This window comes from Terrapene carolina, unplaced genomic scaffold (assembly GCF_002925995.2).
Source record: "Terrapene carolina triunguis isolate 2854851 unplaced genomic scaffold, T_m_triunguis-2.0 Scaffold68, whole genome shotgun sequence".
NCBI classification, from domain to species: Eukaryota; Metazoa; Chordata; order Testudines; family Emydidae; genus Terrapene; species Terrapene triunguis.
The window spans coordinates 8,843,288-8,864,446 of NW_020664419.1; the positions used below are offsets into that span (position 1 = coordinate 8,843,288).

Genomic DNA, 21,159 nt, shown 5'->3' on the forward strand with positions numbered 1-21,159 from the left:
AAAACTTGGCTCTCTATCTGAGGCTATTCAAACATGAAAAAATTAACGTCATACAAAGAGATAATCCCCTTTGGCCTCTGTGCCGCCTCTATTAAGAAAAACAAAACACTGCCTAGCATGTTACTTGAAGTAACCAGAGTGTTTTACCCCTTTAAAAGGTTACTGAGGGTTTGTTTGTTTGTTTGTTTTTGTTTGTTTGGAGGGTTGAATATTAACATTCATTGCAGCTGGACAATTTTTGGAGGCAGGACTCATTTAGTGAATTCTGCACATCCTTAGAATTTATAACGTGGCTTAATCCTGTTTATATATTTTATTGAATCAATAAACAAACTGCATAGTTTCAAAAGAATACAGAGCTGCTTTGATTCTAAATACAGCCATTTCAAAGTTCACTGCAGCTTAGGGAGAAGAGAAGCTAACCATCTCAGAAAAGCCCAGCTGCTCTGTTACATTCGTCAATAAAATTATTAGAGATTAAAAATATTTCAGCTATGAAATATTGCTGATAATCTGGCAATTACTGTAACCAGCAATCAAAACAACTTGAATATTGATTCTTAGTATGCAGAAAATCTTGTATTAATTTTGTGGTGGCATAAGATCTATTACAGGCCACAATCAGCCAGGTACATAAAGTTTGGAGGAGGTCTCTCTCTTATCTGGGCTGAATGAACCTGAGGCTTGACCAGTCATTTAAAAAGAACTATAGGAAAGGACCAATTGCAGTTCGAGGATTGAGGAGCATGGGATAACAAGCTCACATGGTTGACAGCAGTCATTCCTCTACGTGGTGCCTGAGCATCCTTAGGGCCAGATCATGAGAGCTGCAGATCATGAGTGTAATCCACTCAGAGTAGCACTCTGTTTTCCTCTAGTGGTGGCTGAGACACAAAATAGAGGTCGGTTAGCGTGCTAAGGCCTTAGCTAATAGAGTATGGGGGTATTTTAGTTCAGGCAGCAGAAGTTTGTGCTTTAAGAACCAGAGGCCCCTCCCCACTGCTAACACCCCACCCAGGAGCATAGCATTACATCTACAACTCCTGTGGCAATCAGTGGGACTAGTCACATAAGTAAATGGCTGCTGAACCAGGGCCCTCTAGGTATTGTAGAATCAACCAGGGAAGTCAGAAAGGAAAAAGACCCGTTAAATCATCCATTCCATCTCCCTACCAACTATGCTGTTGTTCCCCACAGTGCATTTTCAAATGTTTTGTCCAATTTACTTTTGAATATAACGTGCGCTTCCCCTGAGAGCTTGGGTATGTTTTCGCTGCACTGTAAGCACGCGCGGTTTTGGCATCTCATTGGGTGTTTTTTTGCCTCCATTTATTTCCTAATAGTTTTGTAACCCAAACTCCGTGCTGATGTTGATAAATGACAGGGCTACACTTTCCGTCGCGTAAAACAGTACAGGGGATAAACTCTGCTTAAGTTTTTGGCTGACCCCTCAGCAGGCTTAGCTCAAAAATTAATTTGTCATTACCCAGGTGCTATGCACTAAGCTTTATTGGCAGTGAGAAGCTCAGCATACTGTATGTTCTCTGGAAGGAAAAAAGTGGTCATGTAATCACTGAGACACTGAACAGTCATTTCCAATCTGGTAATATTTTATGTGAACTGGCACTGTATGTTGCATATCATTTATCTTCCTAATCCTTGTTCCACATTGCCTCCCACTTGAGGCCAAGAACATTACAGCTGTGCCAAAGAGTGGGTGGAAAAATAGCCTTGTTATTAACCTAAGTTGAAAACATAATGGCTTTTTGAATGTCTTCATTCACAGATGCAGTCATACTAAATATTAATACCCTTAAGTATGGCAAAACAGAACTTTCATTTAAAACTCCATTGTTCATGTGTGTTGCATAAAAGAAGGCCCAAATGAAAGGAATAATGTCTTGTCAATGGCTTCATCTTGTTCCTTTTGCTGTATCCTGTTAACCCATACATTTCAATAGTCTGCCCTAGTGCTGTCATCGGTGGGGCAAATTCTGCACCAGTGTAAATCCAGACTAACTCCACCAGCCTCAATAGAGTTACACAGGTGTAACTGAAAGCAGAATTTGTCCAGTAGCTTCAGAACAGAGAGTTAGTATGTAGAGAGTGACCGAAACACACAGAATGTTGTCATAGTGGCCTGAGCAACAGAAGGCTGCAGTGTTGCCATTTCAATCTCAACCCCATAAAAGTAGGGCAAATTATCTATTTGGGACAAATTATCTTGCCAAATGGAATTCCCCAGGAGCAGCTGTCATAAAATAAAGAGGGGGAACTTGTAGATCTCCTCAAATTAGTCTTCATAGTATCCAAAAATCTCTATTCTGCACATACAAGCAAGAGAACCAATAAGGTAAATTAGTTAACCTCCACAATTAATTTCAATAGCAAGTCATAGAAATTAGAGATGGAAACTATTCCTTATCCACCCACAGCCCAGCCAGTGGAGATCATTCCCTAAAGCATAATGTGTAATGCTTACTGGTCTGTTTTTTCTGGGGGCTGTAATTAATTTCTGTAGGGGATACCTTAAAATGTTATTCCGACAGAGCTACTAACAACATTTTTTACGAGTTACTGTTGAATCTTAATCTTTGGAAAAAATGATTGTGGGTGATATGTGAAAATGTCTCTCCATTTTAATATGAAAAAACTGACTGACTGGATTTTAACCTATCGTGTATCAGACCCTGTATTGTAAATCAGTCTGTGTCAGAGGTCACAATTGTTTCATCACCTTAAACTGGGCTCATTTGATATTTAGTTCCACATTTTTGATAACTCTGCAGGACTAATCTGAGGCCTGCTTTTGCACATGAAAACCTCTTTCATCCATTCTTTTAAGACAATCAAATGTAAAACGGTTGACGTGTAATTGCTTAGTTATCTCTGTGTATCAGAGCTTGTGATATACAATATAGTGAAAGCCTGCATTATGCAATTGCTAAAGCAATTTCACTCCCAGGGGAAATGCTGCATTCACACTGAGGGCTTTGCCTGGCTTGGAGATGTCCTTGAACTTTGCTTTCTTGAGGCTTAGCATAGCCAAGTCTTAGGTCCCAGTCCTGCTAGAACCCTGTCTCTCATCCCTTGCACAAGCAGAGTCTTACTCGATAGAGTGAGGGACTTCAGATCTCTGGGTTGTATTCCTAGTTCTGCCGCTGACTCATAGTATGAATCTACAGACAGATTTGTGAAAATGCTCAACCCTGCGTGTTCCCAATGGGAACTGCTGAGCTCATTTGAAAATCTGGACTCTAACCCTTGTGGGTCTCAGTTTTTCCGTCAGTGACAGTGATCCCATCATATTTACATACTTTGCATGGATGTTTTGAGATATAAACATTTCTATAACATTTTGAGGTCCTCAGACCAGAGATTCTATGAAAATCATAATTTGCTAGTAAGTTTAGTAAGGTATATTGTTAGCAAAATAGTGTAATTGTTTGTGTTGTTCTTCCTGGGAAATGGACAGTGAGACAAGCAAACTCCCCTTCATCTGCCCTCCCTCCCCTTCCCCCCCCCCCCCAAAAAAAATCAGCCAGGGAAAAATCCTGTAAAAGGAGCTTTTTTATGTTTTCTATCTCCTCTGCCTCAAGAGCACAGACCTTCTTCAAAAGCTCTATAAATTTTTGGTAGTGAAACAAACTCACACAAGCACATCTGTGACATCTCATTGGATTCATTCCTGCAGCTGCCCCAGTGACCCAGGCAGAATGCTGTAGAAAATCATGCTATACTGCAAGTGATTAGACATATTCAGGATCCTCATGCTGTTGATGCCAAGGAGCGCTGAATAGTTTCATCAGCTATGCAGACGTGCTTCAGTGTAAGCCCTCCTGCCACTGCCTAGTCAAGGCCACCTTTGACAACCAGCAGGAGCCAATACAGAACTGTTTAGGCACTCATTTTGTTCCCTTTCTCTGTTTGTCTTTCTCTCCCTGATTAAGTTGCCAATCATTCTCTTAGCTCTTTCTCTTCCTGTCTTGATAAGGTGCCAGTCATTTCATACAGCCTTGTCGTCTCTTGCCAAATACTTCTCTTGTCATAACTTGGAAACAGACTGCTATAGCTTTATTTTATATCTTGATCTGATTAGTGCTGCCAAGTATCAGATACAAAGGCTTAGAGTGCAGCAGGGCCTATATATCATTTACTGTCTTGAGCTTGGATTGGTCGGGTCTGGTATTAATTAAGGACCTTGAACTGATAGATGATCTCTCCACCCCTAGAACATTCGTTTCCCATATATAATATGGCGCATCCATTTTTAGCCTCTTTTTTTTTTCTAGCCAAGTTTCCAAATTCTGCACGGTTGCCTGTTGCAAGAAAAAGATCATCAATAATTTAAGAACCCTGACAGGCAATTTTGATATAACTCTGTGATTAAATGCTCATTTAAATAGAAATTTCAAAATAGTAGCATTCAGGGTGGTTCAGTACAGTATAACTATGAATAATGAGTTGAAATTAAGCAAAGGACAACTTAACCTGAATACCAGGAACAATTTCCTAGCACTGAAATCTAATAGATTGTGGAATTGTCTCCCAAGGGAAGTGGTGAAAACCTCAACACTGGGAAATGTTAAACCAGACTAGATAAAACTTTGGAAAATTATACTCAAAAGTACAAATCTGTGCTGTCAGGGAGAAGTGAGCTGGATGATTTTGTTGTCTTTTTCCATTTCTAATGTTTATGATTCTTTGAAAACTATTTTCATATACACTCTACCTCAATATAACGCTGTCCTCGGGAGCCAAAAAATCTTACCGCGTTATATCGAACTTGCTTTGATCCACCGGAGTGCGCAGCCCCAGCCCCCCCCCCCTGGAGCGCTGCTTTACCGCGTTATATCCGAATTCGTGTTATATCGGGTAGCGTTATATCGGGGTAGAGGTGTATTAGTAAGATAATATTACTTCTCTCTGGTATTTATACTATCAGCTTTCTTAGTTCGTTTTCCAACCATGAGCACAAGACTCCATGAATTAACTTGGCTTTTCTATCTGTTCAGCAGTATGTATTATGTGCACAAGTATCTGACTTCATCAATTTTACATTAGTTGAGTCATCGAATGAAAATAAAAAGCAAACTTTGAGTTTGAGTTAACTTCCTTGATGCTGTCCTTCCTCCAGCTTAGCTGCTGGGGCAGTGTGAAATATCAGCTGCTACTTTTTAATCAAAACAGTTTTTACACTGCTAATCTGCCTGCGCTTTTTAAAACTGGGGTGCCTCAACAGCTGGGATGCTGGAAAAACACCCGAGATGTGTTGGGCCAAAAGTCTATCACCAAATGCCTAGCGAACATTTTGGGCTTGATCTGGCAAGTACTGACCACTGCCTTCAAGATTCTGTGCTCTTTGTTCCCAAACCAAGTCCTTATAAGGCACCGCCATTTATTTTTGTGTGCATGTACAAATATACGGTTTTATTGCTAAAGTGTTTTGTTTATCTTTGCTGCTGCTGCATTTATTTTAGTACTCATCTAGACAATTAATTAGGAAAACACTTGAGTGCTGAATATGCTTCTTCAGATACATCACTCAGTTGTTGTTTTTTTCAGGAGCGTCAAGCAATAAAAAAAAAAATCTATTGCAGAGTTTTCCTAACAATGGCTTCTTCCCTCCCTTCTTTCCAACTCAGTTTCTCCTCCCTCCCCCATTTGAAGCTTCCAAAGGCAGACCCTATTGCTTTGAAAGACTTTGGGCACCATCAAGAACTCAAAGCAAAGAGTGGTCTTTAATGTTCAAAGGTTCCATGATGTTGCATCTCCATCTGCATAGAACTGTTCCAACCAAGTAGAAAGATTCAAGAGCCAGCAGGAAAGGTTTTGGTATTTTTGTTTTGTTTGGGTTTTTGGTTTTAAGATTTAATAGAGGAATAAATGTGTCCCTGGTACCAAGTTAGGGGGAAATGAATCTTTTTAGATCGAATGTTGCTTGAAGGTGCAAGTACAGAGGGATAGATTTGACATATGCTATGACCCTCCTAGAGTGAAACTGCAGATGTCTTGAAATCAGCAAAAGACACGGGAGAGTTTATATCACTGAAGTTAAGAATAAATGTAACTTTTCAGCTTGGTTTTATTTGTGCAAATGGAACAGGGAGCATAACATACGTTCAGAGAAAGGTAAAGTTCTTAGTATAAATTGAGAGATAGGGGAACCTCAACTCAGTTTGAAGAAGGAGGATTCTCAAATAAATGAGGATCAGCTAATTGAAGTGGGTATATAACAAATATTGGGTCACAACCACACTGATGTAAATCTTTGTCGCTCGATTAACCAGCTGAGGATATGGCCCCTTAACTGGCTCTGAGGGCAATAGTGTGGGGTGGAGGGGAAGGTAGTACTTCTTATTGTGGTATATTGGCCAAAGCTGAGGGCAATGGAAGGAACTATTTTCCCCCTGGGCTTTTTTCCCCTTTCTGTTGCCCTGGAAGCTGGTCTGTATTTGTTTTATTAAATCCCTCCTCTTCCTACATGCAAGCTTTTGGAGGAATTCTGTAGGGCTTGTGTTTTCTCAGGCAGAAGCACAGTTTTCAGATAGTGATGATGTTCTTTCTATCTACAGTACATATCTGACCCCCATTACTCTAGTATATGGGCACCTCACAATCATTAATGTATTTATCCTCACCACACCTCTGTGACTCAGGAAAGTGTCATTATTGACATTGTACAGAGGAATAGAGAGGCTAATGGCCAGTTTTTAAATGTATTTAGAAACCTGAAGACATAGATAGCACCTACTAGGATTTTCAGAAGCACCTAGACATCTAACTCCCATTGGGCACCTATCGGCATCTTCAGATGCCTAAATACCTCTAAAAATTTGGCCATAAATGAGTGGTGCAAGGTCACACAAAGAGCCTGTGGCAGAATTAAACCCCAGTCTTCCAAATCCTAAACTAGTGCCTTAACCGGTGCGCTATTCTTCTTCACGCTGTTTGTAAGGAGCAGGCTCCAAAAAGGTAGCGTTTGTTTGTTTCCAGCACTGTTTCCCTGCTCTTCTTCTGACTTTTTTGTGTCACTCTGTCTATTTCTCTCCTTATTTTGTCTCCTTAACCACTTTATGCTGCTAGATCTGGCCTCCTTCTGAAGCCTGCTTTCTGCGGCAGGCAAGCCCAGGCTCCAGAGCTGTCAGTGCAATGATGGGGGGCAGGTGGCCTGCAATTGTATGGTCTTCATACTTCTAAGCCTGAATTTGGGATCTAAACTAAGTCCCATATTGTAGTGGATATGACAGTGTTGTAGAAACCTGTAACTAAATGAAATGTTTATTAATTCCAACCCTTTAATTCACAAACCTCTGAACGTAATTTTGAAAACAGGGTGTAACATGGACTTCTGGATCCTTGCTTGCTTGACAAGATGGAACACTTTAAGGTTATATTGGATCTGCTTTTAGTCTCTCAGACAGGGCGAATTCATATGCTATTTTTTCCCCTTTCTATAAAATTAACAAGTTATTGAGAGAGTTCTTGAGAGAACCGGTTCTGACACTCTGGCAATACAATACAATGACAAAACATACCAAATTTAGCAGTTAAATCCCTGATGTTGTCAATTAAAGTTAAATGAGTTAGCAAGATATCTCTAAAGAAGTCATATTTGTTTAGTGAGGCATCTTTGACTAGCATGCTAAATGTCCTGGTTCTTATTTCCCCAGAGAAATTAGATTCCAATACACATGCGTAGGTTTTTCCTAGTGACAGTATATTTGCAAACTGCTACTTACTGTCAGAATAGTCAAGGATTGGAGGGTTGAGTCCTGAAATAGAAGTTTTTTATTTCTGGTTTTGATTTTGCCCCCTTGCAACTTCCTGGGAAGGAATTCAAGGATTATTTTACAACATGTGTGATATTCAGAGTAGAGCTGCGCGAATAACTGGCTTTTCTAGTTTATTGGCAGTTCTGAAAAATTGGGAAGGAAAATTAATTATTTGACCTGGAAGGAATTTTTTTTTTAAAAAGTGGCAAACTGAAAAGTAAAAAAAATAATAATAATAATTTCTGGTCAAACATTAGGTTTTTGTTTGGCATAAAACTAAACATTCCATTTAGATTTTGACTGCTATAAATAAAATTGAAGTAATGCCATTTGAATCAGAAAATCAAAATGTTTCAGTTTGAAAATGTAGAAACGAAATGTTTTGACTGTTTTGGATATTTGTTTTGTGCTCTTTTCGCCAACAATTTGACGAAAGTGACACAAATTCACAAAATTTCGGTGTCAGTTAATCTGTATTTTTGTCTAAAAAAGTTTAAGCTAGTATTTCTTGCAGCAGAATTGTCCCACTGCTGAGCTGGTATTTGGGACTGTGCACCAGCTTCTCCGGGACCACAGTGAACTCTGTTATGAATTGTAGGGTCATCAAACAAATCAACGGTCTGGAGGTGTTGTGAGCGAGAAGCAGCAGGCATTTCTCTGACTTACCTTTATCTCCTAAGAGCATTAAGGTGGGAGAAAGCAAACATGGGAATTCTGAAATTCTATGATCTGTGCTCTGGAGTCCCATTCAGTACTACTGTGTGTCTAGGGGTCTGATAAGTATCGGCATTGAGAGCCTTAACCTAACATTTGGGTCACCCCACAGCATGAGTTCTGCTAACCAAAAGTGGCCCACTAGGCGTTCACATTCCACACCCAACTCCATACCAGTGAGACGGGCTTCTTACCCATTTAAAATTTGAGGACAGGTTAAGATCATTTTATCTCCAATACCTCTAATCATTTGCTTTATCAGATAGAACTTTGGATACGGACCAGTGCCAGCTATTTTAAAGGAGACTTAAGAGGGAACCAGCTACTAGACCATTTGATTAGGCCCTTTTCACGAGAATTGAATTAAGATACAGTTTTACCCCACACCCATTTTAGGAACTGATTGATAATAGGGAGTGTTTCATTTTTCAAACATTTTGAACTCTGAACCTTAGTTTCCCTGTAGTTTCCAGAGACTTATTTAGCAGGGGGCAGGTTTTCGACCTCTGAGGGTGACTGCAGAGGGGCTGAGAAGGTTTTAACTCATTTCAGAGACAGAATCCCCCAACCTCTTACCTGTGGCAGATAGAAAGGGAACCTTGAATAGGTGACCTCCTATTCGAGAGAAAGGGGAATGGCAGTACTGGTGGGACACAGTGTGAGGCCTGGGAGTGAGGATGTGACAGAAGAAAAGAGAACATGAGTGGCCATACCGAGTCAGACCAATGGTCCATTTAGCCCAGTATCCTGTCTTCTGACAGTGGCCAATGCTAGATGCTTTAGAGGGAATGAACAGAACATGGCAATGATCAAGTGATCCACTGCCAGCATCTGGCAGTCAGAGGCTTTGGGACATGCTGTCACAACCAGGACATGGGTGGTCTGACCTAATGGTCAAAGCAGGCCAGGTCAGGTACAGGGAGGTCAAAGTCCAAGACAGGACAGAGGGCAAACTGAGAGTCAAGTAGGAGGAGGCAGGCAGGGTCAAGATACCAGGAAGTGAAGCCAGGGGAACAGGAAGCACACAGTCCAAAGCAGGATGGATCCCAGTTGCATGGACAACTTCCTGTTCCTGTGCTGGGTCTATATAGGAGCTGTAGACCAATCGGGATGCCCAGTATGCTGTCTGTCAGGTTCCAGGACTATATAGTTTCAGCTTCTGCCCTCGCAACTATTAGCAGGGGGCAGGTTGGAGCTTCCTAGCTCCTAAGAGTTCTGTGGACCCATGTTGGAGACCCATAGTCCCTGGCCACTTTGGCTAATAGCCATTGATGAACTTATCTTCTCTGACCTTATCTAGTTCTTTTTTTAACCCAGTTATACAATATCCCTTGGCAACGAGTTCCAGAGGTTGGCTGTATCTTCTGTGAAGAAGTATGTCCTTGCTGCCTATTAATTTCATTGGGTGAAACAAAGGAAAAAGAGAGGACAAATAAGAGAAATATAATACTTAATAACCGCAGTGCTCAGTGCCTCCATTTTATATCTCCTTCAAAAGATGATGTGTTTATATAATATTGTTTGTATTATACTAGCACACAGATGCCTTGAGCGAGCGCAGGGGCTCATTGTGCTACATATTGTACATACATGTAATAAGACAGTCCCTGCCTCTAACAGCTTACAATCTAAATAAGCAAGTCAGATACAATATGGGAGAAATAAAATATGATTGTCCCCATTTTTACACATGGGGAAATGAAGCACAGAAGAATTAAGAGACTTTCCCAAAATCACATGGGATGCCCATGGCAGAGTTGGGACTCGAACCTAGATCTCCTCATTCCCTGCCCAATGGCTTAATCACTAGATCATTATTCCTCTCTGTTACAAGCACTGATGGTATTTTTAGTGCTGTCTAAGACCCAAATTACCAGTATTCTTTGCCTCAAAGAGCTAGAATTCTAAACAGGGCAGACACAAACTAGACAATATTCACTGGGGGAAATTATTTGGATTTTTAACAATTAATATTATTGACTCGCTTTCTGCGAGTGTCACAAAAGCAGCGCGTCTCTAGGAGGAATTTGAGAGGGTAGTAGCTTGGATGAGCCGCATTGCCTATGCATGGAATGCTTCCAGCAGCATTCTGTCTCCTAACAGTGGGCAGGGGCAGTGGTTCTGCACTGACTCGAGGGTAGAGAGCTGCCTACTGAATTATCAACACTGCTGCGGCACTTTGTGGGGTTTTATTTTTCCCCTTGGAAGCCTCCTGTCCGCAAACAGTGCTGCTAAGATCACATCCCACGGGGGAGTGGAGGCTGCCTTCAGTCTTGGAATAGTTATTAATTACATGAAACTGCTGTTATCAATCTGTTTTTTTTTCCCTTTTAGTTGATAACTGTCCCCATACAGCTGCATTTATCACCCTGCCTGGCAATATCCAAAATCTAATTCTGAACCTTTTGTTTACTTATTACCATCCACTGCGAATGTCAAATGGTATTTTCAAGTTGCAGAAATTGAATCGAATCAAACTATCCCCCTTTCTTCCCACAGCAACCCCTTGTGTCTTGCTGCACGAGCATACTGGCCATAAACTTTCTATTCATTATGCATACCACAAGAAAGTTCAAGAATCTGCTAAAAGCAATGATTGTCCTATATGAAAAATTTACATTAAAATTCCTCAGTTACTTTTGCAGCCATTAGACATTTAAAATTGTTTAATGTAAGAGGCTTATTTCAGAAAGCAAGAAAAACGCAGATTCCAGCAATTTTGTCCTTGATATCTTTTCTATCTGCGTCGCACTTTAGTCAGAATTTACATAATAATGGATGGGGAAGTGTTGTGGCCCATGAACCGGTGCACATTAGTTCTTAGTTGCTTTCCCAAAAGGCTTGAAAATGCAGCAGATTTAATCTAGGTCAAAAAAAGACCTCAATTTTCCAGGCAGAGGACATTTAGAGAGCATTTGTATTCACAAGGGTACAGGAATGACTCCTCCAAAAGAACTCCCCAGTGCAATTGAAGGATGACAGGAAACTAGGACTTGTGGCCAATTAACAGAAATGCAGTCATAATGGAGAGAAAAAATTGAGCTTCATGGGATTGTTTTTCACTGGCCATTTACAAGGCTGTTACAGGCCAGGTGCACTGGTCCTGTAATGTGCTAAGGGGTGTTCAGGGCATCACTATCCTGGACGTTATAACCAGAAGAAGAAAGGAAGCAGAGAAAGCACAAGTGTTGAATTTGGTGCATCCTGGCTGGAATAGTAGCACTCCCCATCTCCAGATAGCATGTTAACATTATAAATGGCAGCACTGTAAAATCTGCTGCCATTACAATTGAGAGTGAGTGGCTTTTCTGCTTCTTGGCTGGTGGCCGGATTGGTAATACGGTTTCCATCAGGGTGCCAATTATATCGAACTCTATAAAACTGAGCTAATTGGAATATGGTATCTTTAAAGGGTTGATTTCTGCAGGATATGGCAATTCTATCTCTTTGATTGCCCCTGAAATGAAAGGCCCCATCTTACACACAAGTTACTCAATGTATTATAGAGCAATAGCGTGGTACTAAGGGATAATGCGATAATGCATCCATGACCTTTCCTTTTTTTCCTTTTCTGTTAAGAGAGGGCAGAGACGCAGCTTGATTTCACCTTCCGAATGTGTTTTATTTTCCTGTGCAGGTCTTTGCTTCTATCACCGATCTTTCCCTTTCAGCCCTCGCTTATATGCCTCTATGGCTTTGGCTACACTGGCGCTGTACAGCGCTGCAACTTGCTGCGCTCAGGGGTGTGAAAAAACACCCCCCTGAGCGCAGCGAGTACAGCGCTGTAAAGTGCCAGTGTAATCAGTGCCTGCAGCGCTGCATGCTCACTCGCAGAGCTGCAAGCTATTCCCCTCAGAGAGGTGGAGTACATACAGCGCTGCGAGAGCTCTCTCGCAGCACTGGCGGCGCGACTACACTCGCTCTTCACAGCGCTGCCGCAGCAGCGCTGTGAAGTCCCGAGTGTAGCCAAGCCCTATGTTTAGTATGGCATGGTTAGAGGTACAGTGTTAAGTAACCAAAGCAACTCTCCAAGGCTTGCACGTGTAACCCACACGCCTATTAGGTGCGGTGTTCTGTCCCATCTAGTGGCACTGAGACCACTTAAAGAGAGAGATAAAATGAGTCTGCTCCTACACAGCCTTTGCTAACAGGCAATTGGCTTTTAGCTCATGTAGTAGAGGCTCGTGCACTAAGCTCCAGAAGCCGTAGATTCAATCCCACCCCGCGACAACTGGGGGTCTGTCGGCGTTACACATGCATCTCTCAGAATATTGGAATGGCATCATCTCTAGAATTTAGTTAACTGCATAATAATCCATATTACAATATAAATGCAGCGCCTCCTTATAACTCCCTCACCAACCCACCCAACTCCCATCTAATGCAGTTGAAAGTTGCTGTTCTCAAAGCACATACCTAAATTACTGTAGCAATAGGTCTTCTCTGTGGCTTTAATGGAAAGATTTTTTGATATCTTAATTGTCTTTTGGAAAATGAAAGTGCGGGTCATGACGTGTTTGGCTGAAAGTCATGCTGCTCAGGAAGTGGTTCGAGGTTCACGAAGCACGTATTACGCTCTTCAGAGGAACAGCTGGAATTCAAGAGACCCCTATAAATGCAGCCCTTTTAAAGCATAATGTAATATTTAAAATGTGTGATGGGGGGTGAGGTCAGAAATCAAGATCAGAACTCTTGGAGAAAACCCTCCTTTGACTTAATCTAGCTTGAACTGTGCCGGATTGACAAGAAGCCAGTGTCCCCATTGAGATTCCAAGCTTGCGTGAAGCCAGCACCTGTTCTGCTTGCTAATTCACTTACAAAAGTGAGCTTCATTCACAGAAAGAGAGAAACACAGCAGGACTTCACTCATTTAGCCTTCCAGGGCCTTCCGTCCCTAGATCTGTAGCCCCTTAGAATTCAAACACAGCCTTTAAAGGAATTTTCAATTCACAACATGATGACTTTGTTGATGTCCTGAATGTGAATGTATCTGGAATTGAATTCGTCTGCTAGGATTCAGTTACTTGCTAAAAGAATACAGAGTTCAATCATCAGATAATCATTATAGCTGTTTTGAAGTGTTTATTTTATTAGTCTAGAAGGTAAAGCAGATTTCATACTTTTAAGTTGTTGCAGGCTTTGAAGACACACTGATAAGCGCTTGTATTCCTATATCCTATGGCTAGGGTTCAGATGCTGGCAGCAGGTGATAATATTCACAACACAGTGGAGCTCCAAATTGACAATTTTGGACAGTTCAAAACTAATAAAAGCTCAAAAGTCAGTCCAAGAAATATGTTGTTGTTTTTCTATTTTTTTTTTTCCCTTTTAACCCAAAAAGTTGTTTGGGCCTGGAAAATCTGCACTAGTTTTCTCTGAGCCAAATCATTACAACAGAGCCCTTGTAAGAAAACAGATTTTGCAATTCCAGCCAAAAACTAAGGGTTATCTTCCCTTCTTCTTGCACAGGCATAGCTCCCCATTAACCATGGAATGGCAACTATGAACTCAGTTTAAAGGGGAAGAATAAACAAGAGCTTAAAAGAGCATTTTCACACCAAAAGCTAAACAGACATTTCCATCCTCACTTGAGCATGTAATTCCTGGTGTAGTGATTCTCTTTTGTGCACAAATGTCAGGGGTCGATGTCCAGATTCTGTTACCAGAGGATGATCTCAGTATCAAGGGAGGGTAGGTGTTGTAAACTGCACTCTAGATGTTGGATTGGGAACTTCCACCACATGAGTTATTCTTTGCAATGCTGCACCTCTGGTCGCAGTACAGGGAGCTATCCGGTGCATGGTTTTTGTAACTCTGATCGAGCCACAGAGTAGCTTGTCGAGTACTGGTCCAGCAAGTGCAGTGATGGACTCCTGAATTTACTTAGGTCTGGTCTACTCTTAAAAATTAGATTGACCTAGCTATGTTACTTAAGGCTGTGAAAAATGTTGCGCCCTGAGCTCCATAGTTAGGTTGACTTAAGCCCCCCAGTGTAGATGCAGCTAGGTTGACAAAATATTTCTTCCGTCAACCTAACTCACCTCTTTGAGAGGCAGCAATAAACTACATCAATGGAAAAACCCCTTCCGCTCGCGGAGGAAACGTCTACGCTACAGCAGCATAGTTGCAGCTGGGCCACTATGGTGTTTGTAGTGTTAGCATGAGTGTGTTAGAGTCTCGTTCCCACCAATACTTCCACACTTTAAGGGCGTCATTTTCGGCTTCCAGGCTGCACTGATTGTCCATGCATGGTAAAGGGCCAGCAGCACTCTTTTCCTAGAGAGTTTCAGCTGCCGTAGCAAAGAGATGTCATGAGATCAGCTGTTGCGCTATAGTGATTAAGCCTCTTGCATAGATTACAGTGCCATTAAAGGAAGCCATGAAAGATGTCAGACACAACTCCGGACAGTTCCTTTGTGAAGGAGGCCATGCTACTCAGCTGTTTGAAACTAGGCCTGTAAATAGTCCTCACTGAGCAATTTGCCTTTGTTTGATTGGGAGAAAGTGATAAAATAATGAAGTGATTGAAAAATCACCCCGAACTATGTTCCATGGATATCTGCTGAGATACTTGCAGTCCAGTGAAGCCCCCACTCCTTTGGTGGCATCTTGAGCAGATCTGCATCTTTTTCTTCACATACTGGAGTGCAGGTGGGTATCTAACCAAAGGTATCTAACAGACATAGGCGCACAAGTCCCATTGAAAGTTAGCCGAGTAAGCTACTTAGATGCTTTTGAAAATCCCAGACTGGGGCTCTGAATTGGCTGCTGTAACAATGTGCATAAAGAAAGTTGCATTTGTTTCGCTGTTAACAAACAAACAGAAAAACAGCAAAATCTTTCCAATCTTTGCCCTATGATTTTAGGGATCTGTCTTTTTTTTTTTCTATATTTTGCATATTCTGAAACTTTTAAACTATCATTTAAAAATGCAGAAGATGCAGCCATTACAACATAAATCCATATACTCCGCTGGTGTCCTGTTTACCTAGATTTGCAGAAAGGTGTTTCCCTCCAATCTCACTGAACAGATCCCTACTAATAAACAGAGAGCCTCCATCATTGGCACTAGTTGGTGCCTTTGGCAGCCTCAGTGAAGGCCAGAGATTGAGTATGTCATGGAGAATGAACCACCTTATCACTCCTAGAAACTGGGGTCCTTGTGGTCTTTTTCTAGCACTAAATTTGCTTTTAAAGAAAAAGAAAAAGCATCTGAGATAAGAGACCCTGTTTTGATGAGGCTGAGGTGTTGGTGTTGCGTACTTTGGAGCACTTATCTGAACATTTCGCCCTCAGAAGTTTGGGGAAATAGAGATGCTTCCTCTCTCAGTTTTTGTCCTCCTTTTCTCAGACATTTCGTTGTTTGCCATCGTACTCTTTCTGGTGTGATGGCAGTTTTGTTTTGTTCGTTCAAACATCTGGCACCACAGCCAGGGCATTACAGACATGGGAAGGTTGACTTTTGTGCTCCATTCAATGTCTCTTCTTGGTATGTAAACAATAGTGCGTGTGTTACTGTAAAAGCTGTTCCCAACAGAGCTCAGACAGCTGTTGCACCCAAGTAGTGAAAGTATTCTTTTTATTTTTCATGTGTTAGCGATTGTACAGTTTCTCTACAATCAAGAAGATGCAGTCCCACCTGGATTTACCTCAGAGTTAAACTAGTTAAATGTTGGTCTGTAGTAGACAGTCATGGTACCTTCCACATCAGATACTTTCCAGGTTGCCAAGCCCCAGAATGGACTTACCTTGACAGTTGCCCTGACCTGAGTGATTTTCATTCAGGCTTCCAGTTACTTGGGATGCAGAGGGTTTCAGTTTGAGGGGCTTACAAAGTGCCCTCTTGCTTTTAGATAGGTCTAATCCCTCCCTAGATATCTGCAGGTAACACACATGACTCTGAGCTGACTTCAGAGCTAGGTACTGAGGTACAATCCTTCATGTACCATCGAGATGCAGGAATTTTACACTGAAATCATGTTCAAATCCAGGTCTGCTCTGTGGAACTACAGCAGTTCAAGTTGGGGCCACCTATCGGTGAACTCCTCTTGAAAATTCCCTAAGCTGAAGTGTAAAGTTTTCTCTGGGAGTGTGTGGACTTTTGCCAGTCTGTTTTTCTCTTCAGCCCCACCCTCCTTAGCAGATCTATTCAGACCCAATCATTGTCAGCTGAGGTAGTTCTGCCCAAACTACCACCAACTCTTCTCAGTTGTCCATTAGCGATGATTTTTTTTTAATCAAAAAAATAAATGAGTTTAAATAGATGTAAGTAATTGAAGCATTTCATCTTTGGGCCTTTTTAGATCCACAAATTTTAAGGCCAGAAGGGACCGTTGTGACCATATAGTCTGACCTCCTACCTAACGCATTTCTGTGCTGCCTCTTACGCTGCTATATTCTCCCAGTTTTTGTTCACAAAGTCACTCTCCTCTCCTCTTACAGGTACCCCTTAAAAACACTTGTCTTTCATGAAGCCCATGATAATTTCTCAATATGTCCTGTCTTGCTGTGTCCATCTTTCAGATGCAAGCTCTTTGGGCCAATGCCAAGTATGCTACTCTAGAGGGTCTCGAACTTTTCCATACCTGGTGTAATAGGCTCCCTTCTCTGCCCTTTGGCCCACCACAAACAGACTGGACACTTTTGAGTTGATAAGCCCCAGTGTGTTGTTGATCGTGTCCCCTCCACCCAGTACAACTTTATGCAGCAAAATGCAATTGGAAGTAAGGCTATGTCTACACTAGCACTTTGGTTGGTATAATTTACGTCGCTCAGGGGTGCGAAAAAACACCCTTCTGAGCGACATAAGTTACACCAACCGAAGCACCAGCGTGGATAGCACTATGTCAGTGGGGGAGGCTCTCCCGCTGACATAACTACCACCGCTCATTGGGGGTGGATTAATTATGTCAACAGGAGAGCTCGCTCCCATCAGCTTAGAGCGGTTACCCGAGCGCTCTGACAGCAGCACAGCTGCGCCACTATAAGCTTGATAATGTAGACATGGCCTAAATTTCCCCCATGACCCGCCCTCCAGGGGGAGAGAGGGAAAGATCTCATGGTCCTGAGATCCTGCATCCCGTCAGCCTGCCGTCCTGTCCTTAGTGTTCCCAGCTGACGGGATGATTGCTCTCTGAGCATCCATCCCCCAGTTAAATCCACTCCAGGGGGTGGAACATGTCTACACTGCAAGAAAAGACTCATGGCAGCAAGTCTCAGTGCCCAGGTCAACTGACTTGGGCTTGCACTAATGAGCTTAAAAAATAGCAGTGTAGATGTTCAGGCTGGAGCCTGGGCTCTAAAACCCAATGAGCAGGGAGGGTCTCGGATCGCAGGCTCCAGCCCGACTCTGAACATCTACACTGCTATTTTTGGCCCTGTAACACAAGCCCAAGTCAGTTGACCGGGGCTCTGAGATTCATGGCCATAGGCTTGGGGGTTTTTTTGCAGTGTAGATGTAGCCCTAGTGACCAGAATGCTGGGTCAGCTGTAGGCTCCTAGCACTCTGTCCCACTTGGATAACCCCAGGATTCCCTTCCCTTCCACCTGGGATTTAAGCTGGGCCCCACTCTCATCTAGCAACATGGGAAGTAGCATAGAAATCATGAACCGCCTGGCATCTGTTCACAACCCTCAGGTCGAGAGCCCAGGTATTAAACAAATAAAACTAACCCAAGAGGCTCTGATTGACAGTGTGACGTAAAATTGGCTGGTAAAATAGGGGAAAAAATCATTGCTGCATTTCTGTGTTGTATTATTGACTGATGGCACAAATACAGGTTTAATTCTGGAGTAAAATAATCTGAAATCACAAGGATTGCCCTCAGTGGAAGATTTTAAAACTCTGAACTCCTATAAAAAGCACAAGCGGCTAACAATCAATTGCTGACTGATTGAATGATCCTGCTGAATGACCCACAAATGACTGAAATCATTACCAAATGGGCTCTTTTGTAAACTGTGAAATTTTAAGGGGATCTGCTGGCATTCATTTGTGAATGGTGTTTCTCCTGACTGTGATAAGTCTGCATTACCTGCCTGTGTGAGTATATTGTATTGCCTGTGAGTGCATTTCTGTGTTAGGGGATAAGGTCCCCCATGTATTCTGGCTGGGAACATGATTACCTTTGCTTGTTATAAAGGTAACATTTGTAGCTGGCCCAACTGCAAAGCCCCAGAGAGCACTAGAAGCACAATCTGCAGCTTGAACCAAGGGAGAGGTGGCAGGAGGGAGTATTCTGAAGATTCCAACCTTCCTTCTAGATTAATTAAGATTCTGTACTAGTTGTATTCTGTTCTGTCTCTGTCCACATCCTGCTTACCACTTGTGTCTATGCTGAATGACTGAATGGAAACTGGAATACTGGGTGTCACACCATCTTGGTAAATAGCAGGGGGTATGATGCAGTCAACATCCTAGTCCTCATTCACCACCCAAAGGATTCTGAGCCCTCTGCAACTGCCTGTGTATAGCGGATGCTCTTCTGAAACTCTAGTAAAATATATAGCATTTTGATCTAAACAAATAATGGTTTGCACTTTAGTAGCACCTTTCATCCTTGTATCTCAAAGAATTTTGTAAGCCCCCCTCCCGCCATGCATCCCTATAAGATATATACATAAACTGATCCAAATTCAGCTGAGGAACTGAAGCACAACACTTACCTGGCTAGCTCATGGCCACACATGAAGTTTTGTGGCAGAGCTGGGAATTGAATCCAGGGATGAGATTCTGTGCTTTGCCTTTTGGAGGCACAGCACAGAACTCGCAGCCCTGGGAAAGGGTAGGGAACTATGGTGGTTTTAAGCCACGTTTTCCCACAAATCCATTCCTCTACCTAAGACCGGGGAAAGATACAGCTAAAGGACTGTCAAACAGCATCCACAGATAGCAGCAGGCTCCAATGTCCCTAAAAAGGCACATTGAATTCCTTCTCTAAACTGAAGTACTTGTGGCACCTTAGAGACTAACAAATTTATTAGAGCATAAGCTTTCGTGGGCTACAACCCACTTCTTCGGATGCATATGGGTTGTATGTAAGTGGGTTGTAGCCCACGAAAGCTTATGCTCTAATAAATTTGTTAGTCTCTAAGGTGCCACAAGTACTCCTGTTCTTCTTGCGGATACAGACTAACACGGCTGCTACTCTGAAACTTCTCTAAACTGAGGCACTTCTAATCACATATTTCACAGTGCTCCACCCCCAACTCTCCTTAGGAAGCATGATTGTAGTTTACCAGAAAAGCTTAGTTCCTGTATATGTCTCTTTCAGTAAGGTCCTGCTTTTTAAGCCCACTTTTCTAGCTGGGCTGCTTTGGTAAATTTCTACTGCTCTGAGCTTTCAAGCTGCTTATAAGCTTACTTTAATGGAGAACCTATACAAAATACGCTATGGGGTCGATTGAATTTTGGTTAACTTAATTTCAAAGTGGTTACAGCCTGCTAAGGGTTTAGGCGTGCTATAGATACAACATGTGGGGGTGGCTTTTTATTATTTTATTTTAAACAATACACGTTTCCTTTGATGCACGGCATTCATGCAGTCTCATTATACTTCACATTTTCAGCCTTTATAATGCATCATTCAATCATTTTTCCCCCCCTATTGTAGTCTCTCAAACTATTGTTGGTAATTTCTTTTCATTTCTCACTTTAGGTTGTTGTTTCGTAACATTTTATACAAGAAAAGCTGCACTTGAGGCACAGAATGCACTGCACAATATTAAAACTTTACCTGGGGTGAGTACATTTTCTTTTTGAACCTAATCACTTTATGGCTACAAAATAGCCGCTTTTCTGAAGATGCTAGTTATAGGCTCTTAGTGCCAGAAATGACTTTGGTCTTTTCGAAGGAGGGTTGCTGACCTGATAGTTCACATTCAGTAGCCATGCCAATTGGCCAGTCTAGTAGCGATGGCATTAGCTTGGAAGAAAAGTGCTCTTATATAGAATGTCCCCTGGCTGGAAATAATAGTGATCCCTGCTGGGTAGCAGCAGCTACTGAAGTGTAAGGTGGATTCAGATTTTTTTGCGGGGGGGGAAAGGCAAATAGGAAAACAAAACTTCACACACCAGGATTTCTTTTTTTCCTAAGTGTCTGGTTTTATTTTGTTTTTTGAGGGGGAAGGGTGGGAAAGGACAAAATGTAGCTAGCATAGGCATAATGGTTTCTAAACAATATGCAGCAGTTACTTTGATGGCTGTGTACTGATGTACATTAGAAAATATTATAATGTAATTGTATTCAAAATGTTCTCCCATTTTGTTTTGTTTTTCAGCAATCTGTAACCACTAACACATTACGCTGACAGTTATTATAGATACAGTTGTACTAGTGATCAGTTGCTTATGTGTGTAATATGTAGTAAGTAATCTTTAAATTCTAAATTACAGTCATAATCATCACATTTCAAGGTAGTAACTTGATAGCCACAAATCTTTGGAGTTAAATAATCAGTCAATTTAATATTTTACATCATTCTGTTGGATCCAGCTGAGTATTTGGTCATATGTGGAATAAAAAACTCAAGTACCTGTTTGCAGTGTAAGGTTCCAAACAGAAGTGAAGACAAAAGGCACAGTAAAAATATAGCTCTTGTTGATAAGCATAGGTTCCACACCACTTGATCTAGCAGATACATGACAAAAAAAATCTTCTTTAGCTCCCAT

The 21,159-nt window shown here is 41.8% G+C and overlaps 1 protein-coding gene across 7 annotated transcripts in view; it reads left to right on the forward strand.

Moving 5' to 3' along the window:
- Positions 1 to 21,159, forward strand: part of CELF2 (CUGBP Elav-like family member 2) — a 430,978-nt gene that overhangs the window by 307,647 nt on the left and 102,172 nt on the right. For all 7 annotated transcript variants that reach the window (XM_026648627.1, XM_026648625.1, XM_026648629.1 and 4 more), the window contains one exon: positions 20,147 to 20,229. In XM_026648627.1, coding sequence (XP_026504412.1) covers positions 20,147 to 20,229 — 83 coding nt within the window. The remainder of the gene's footprint in view (positions 1 to 20,146; positions 20,230 to 21,159) is intronic.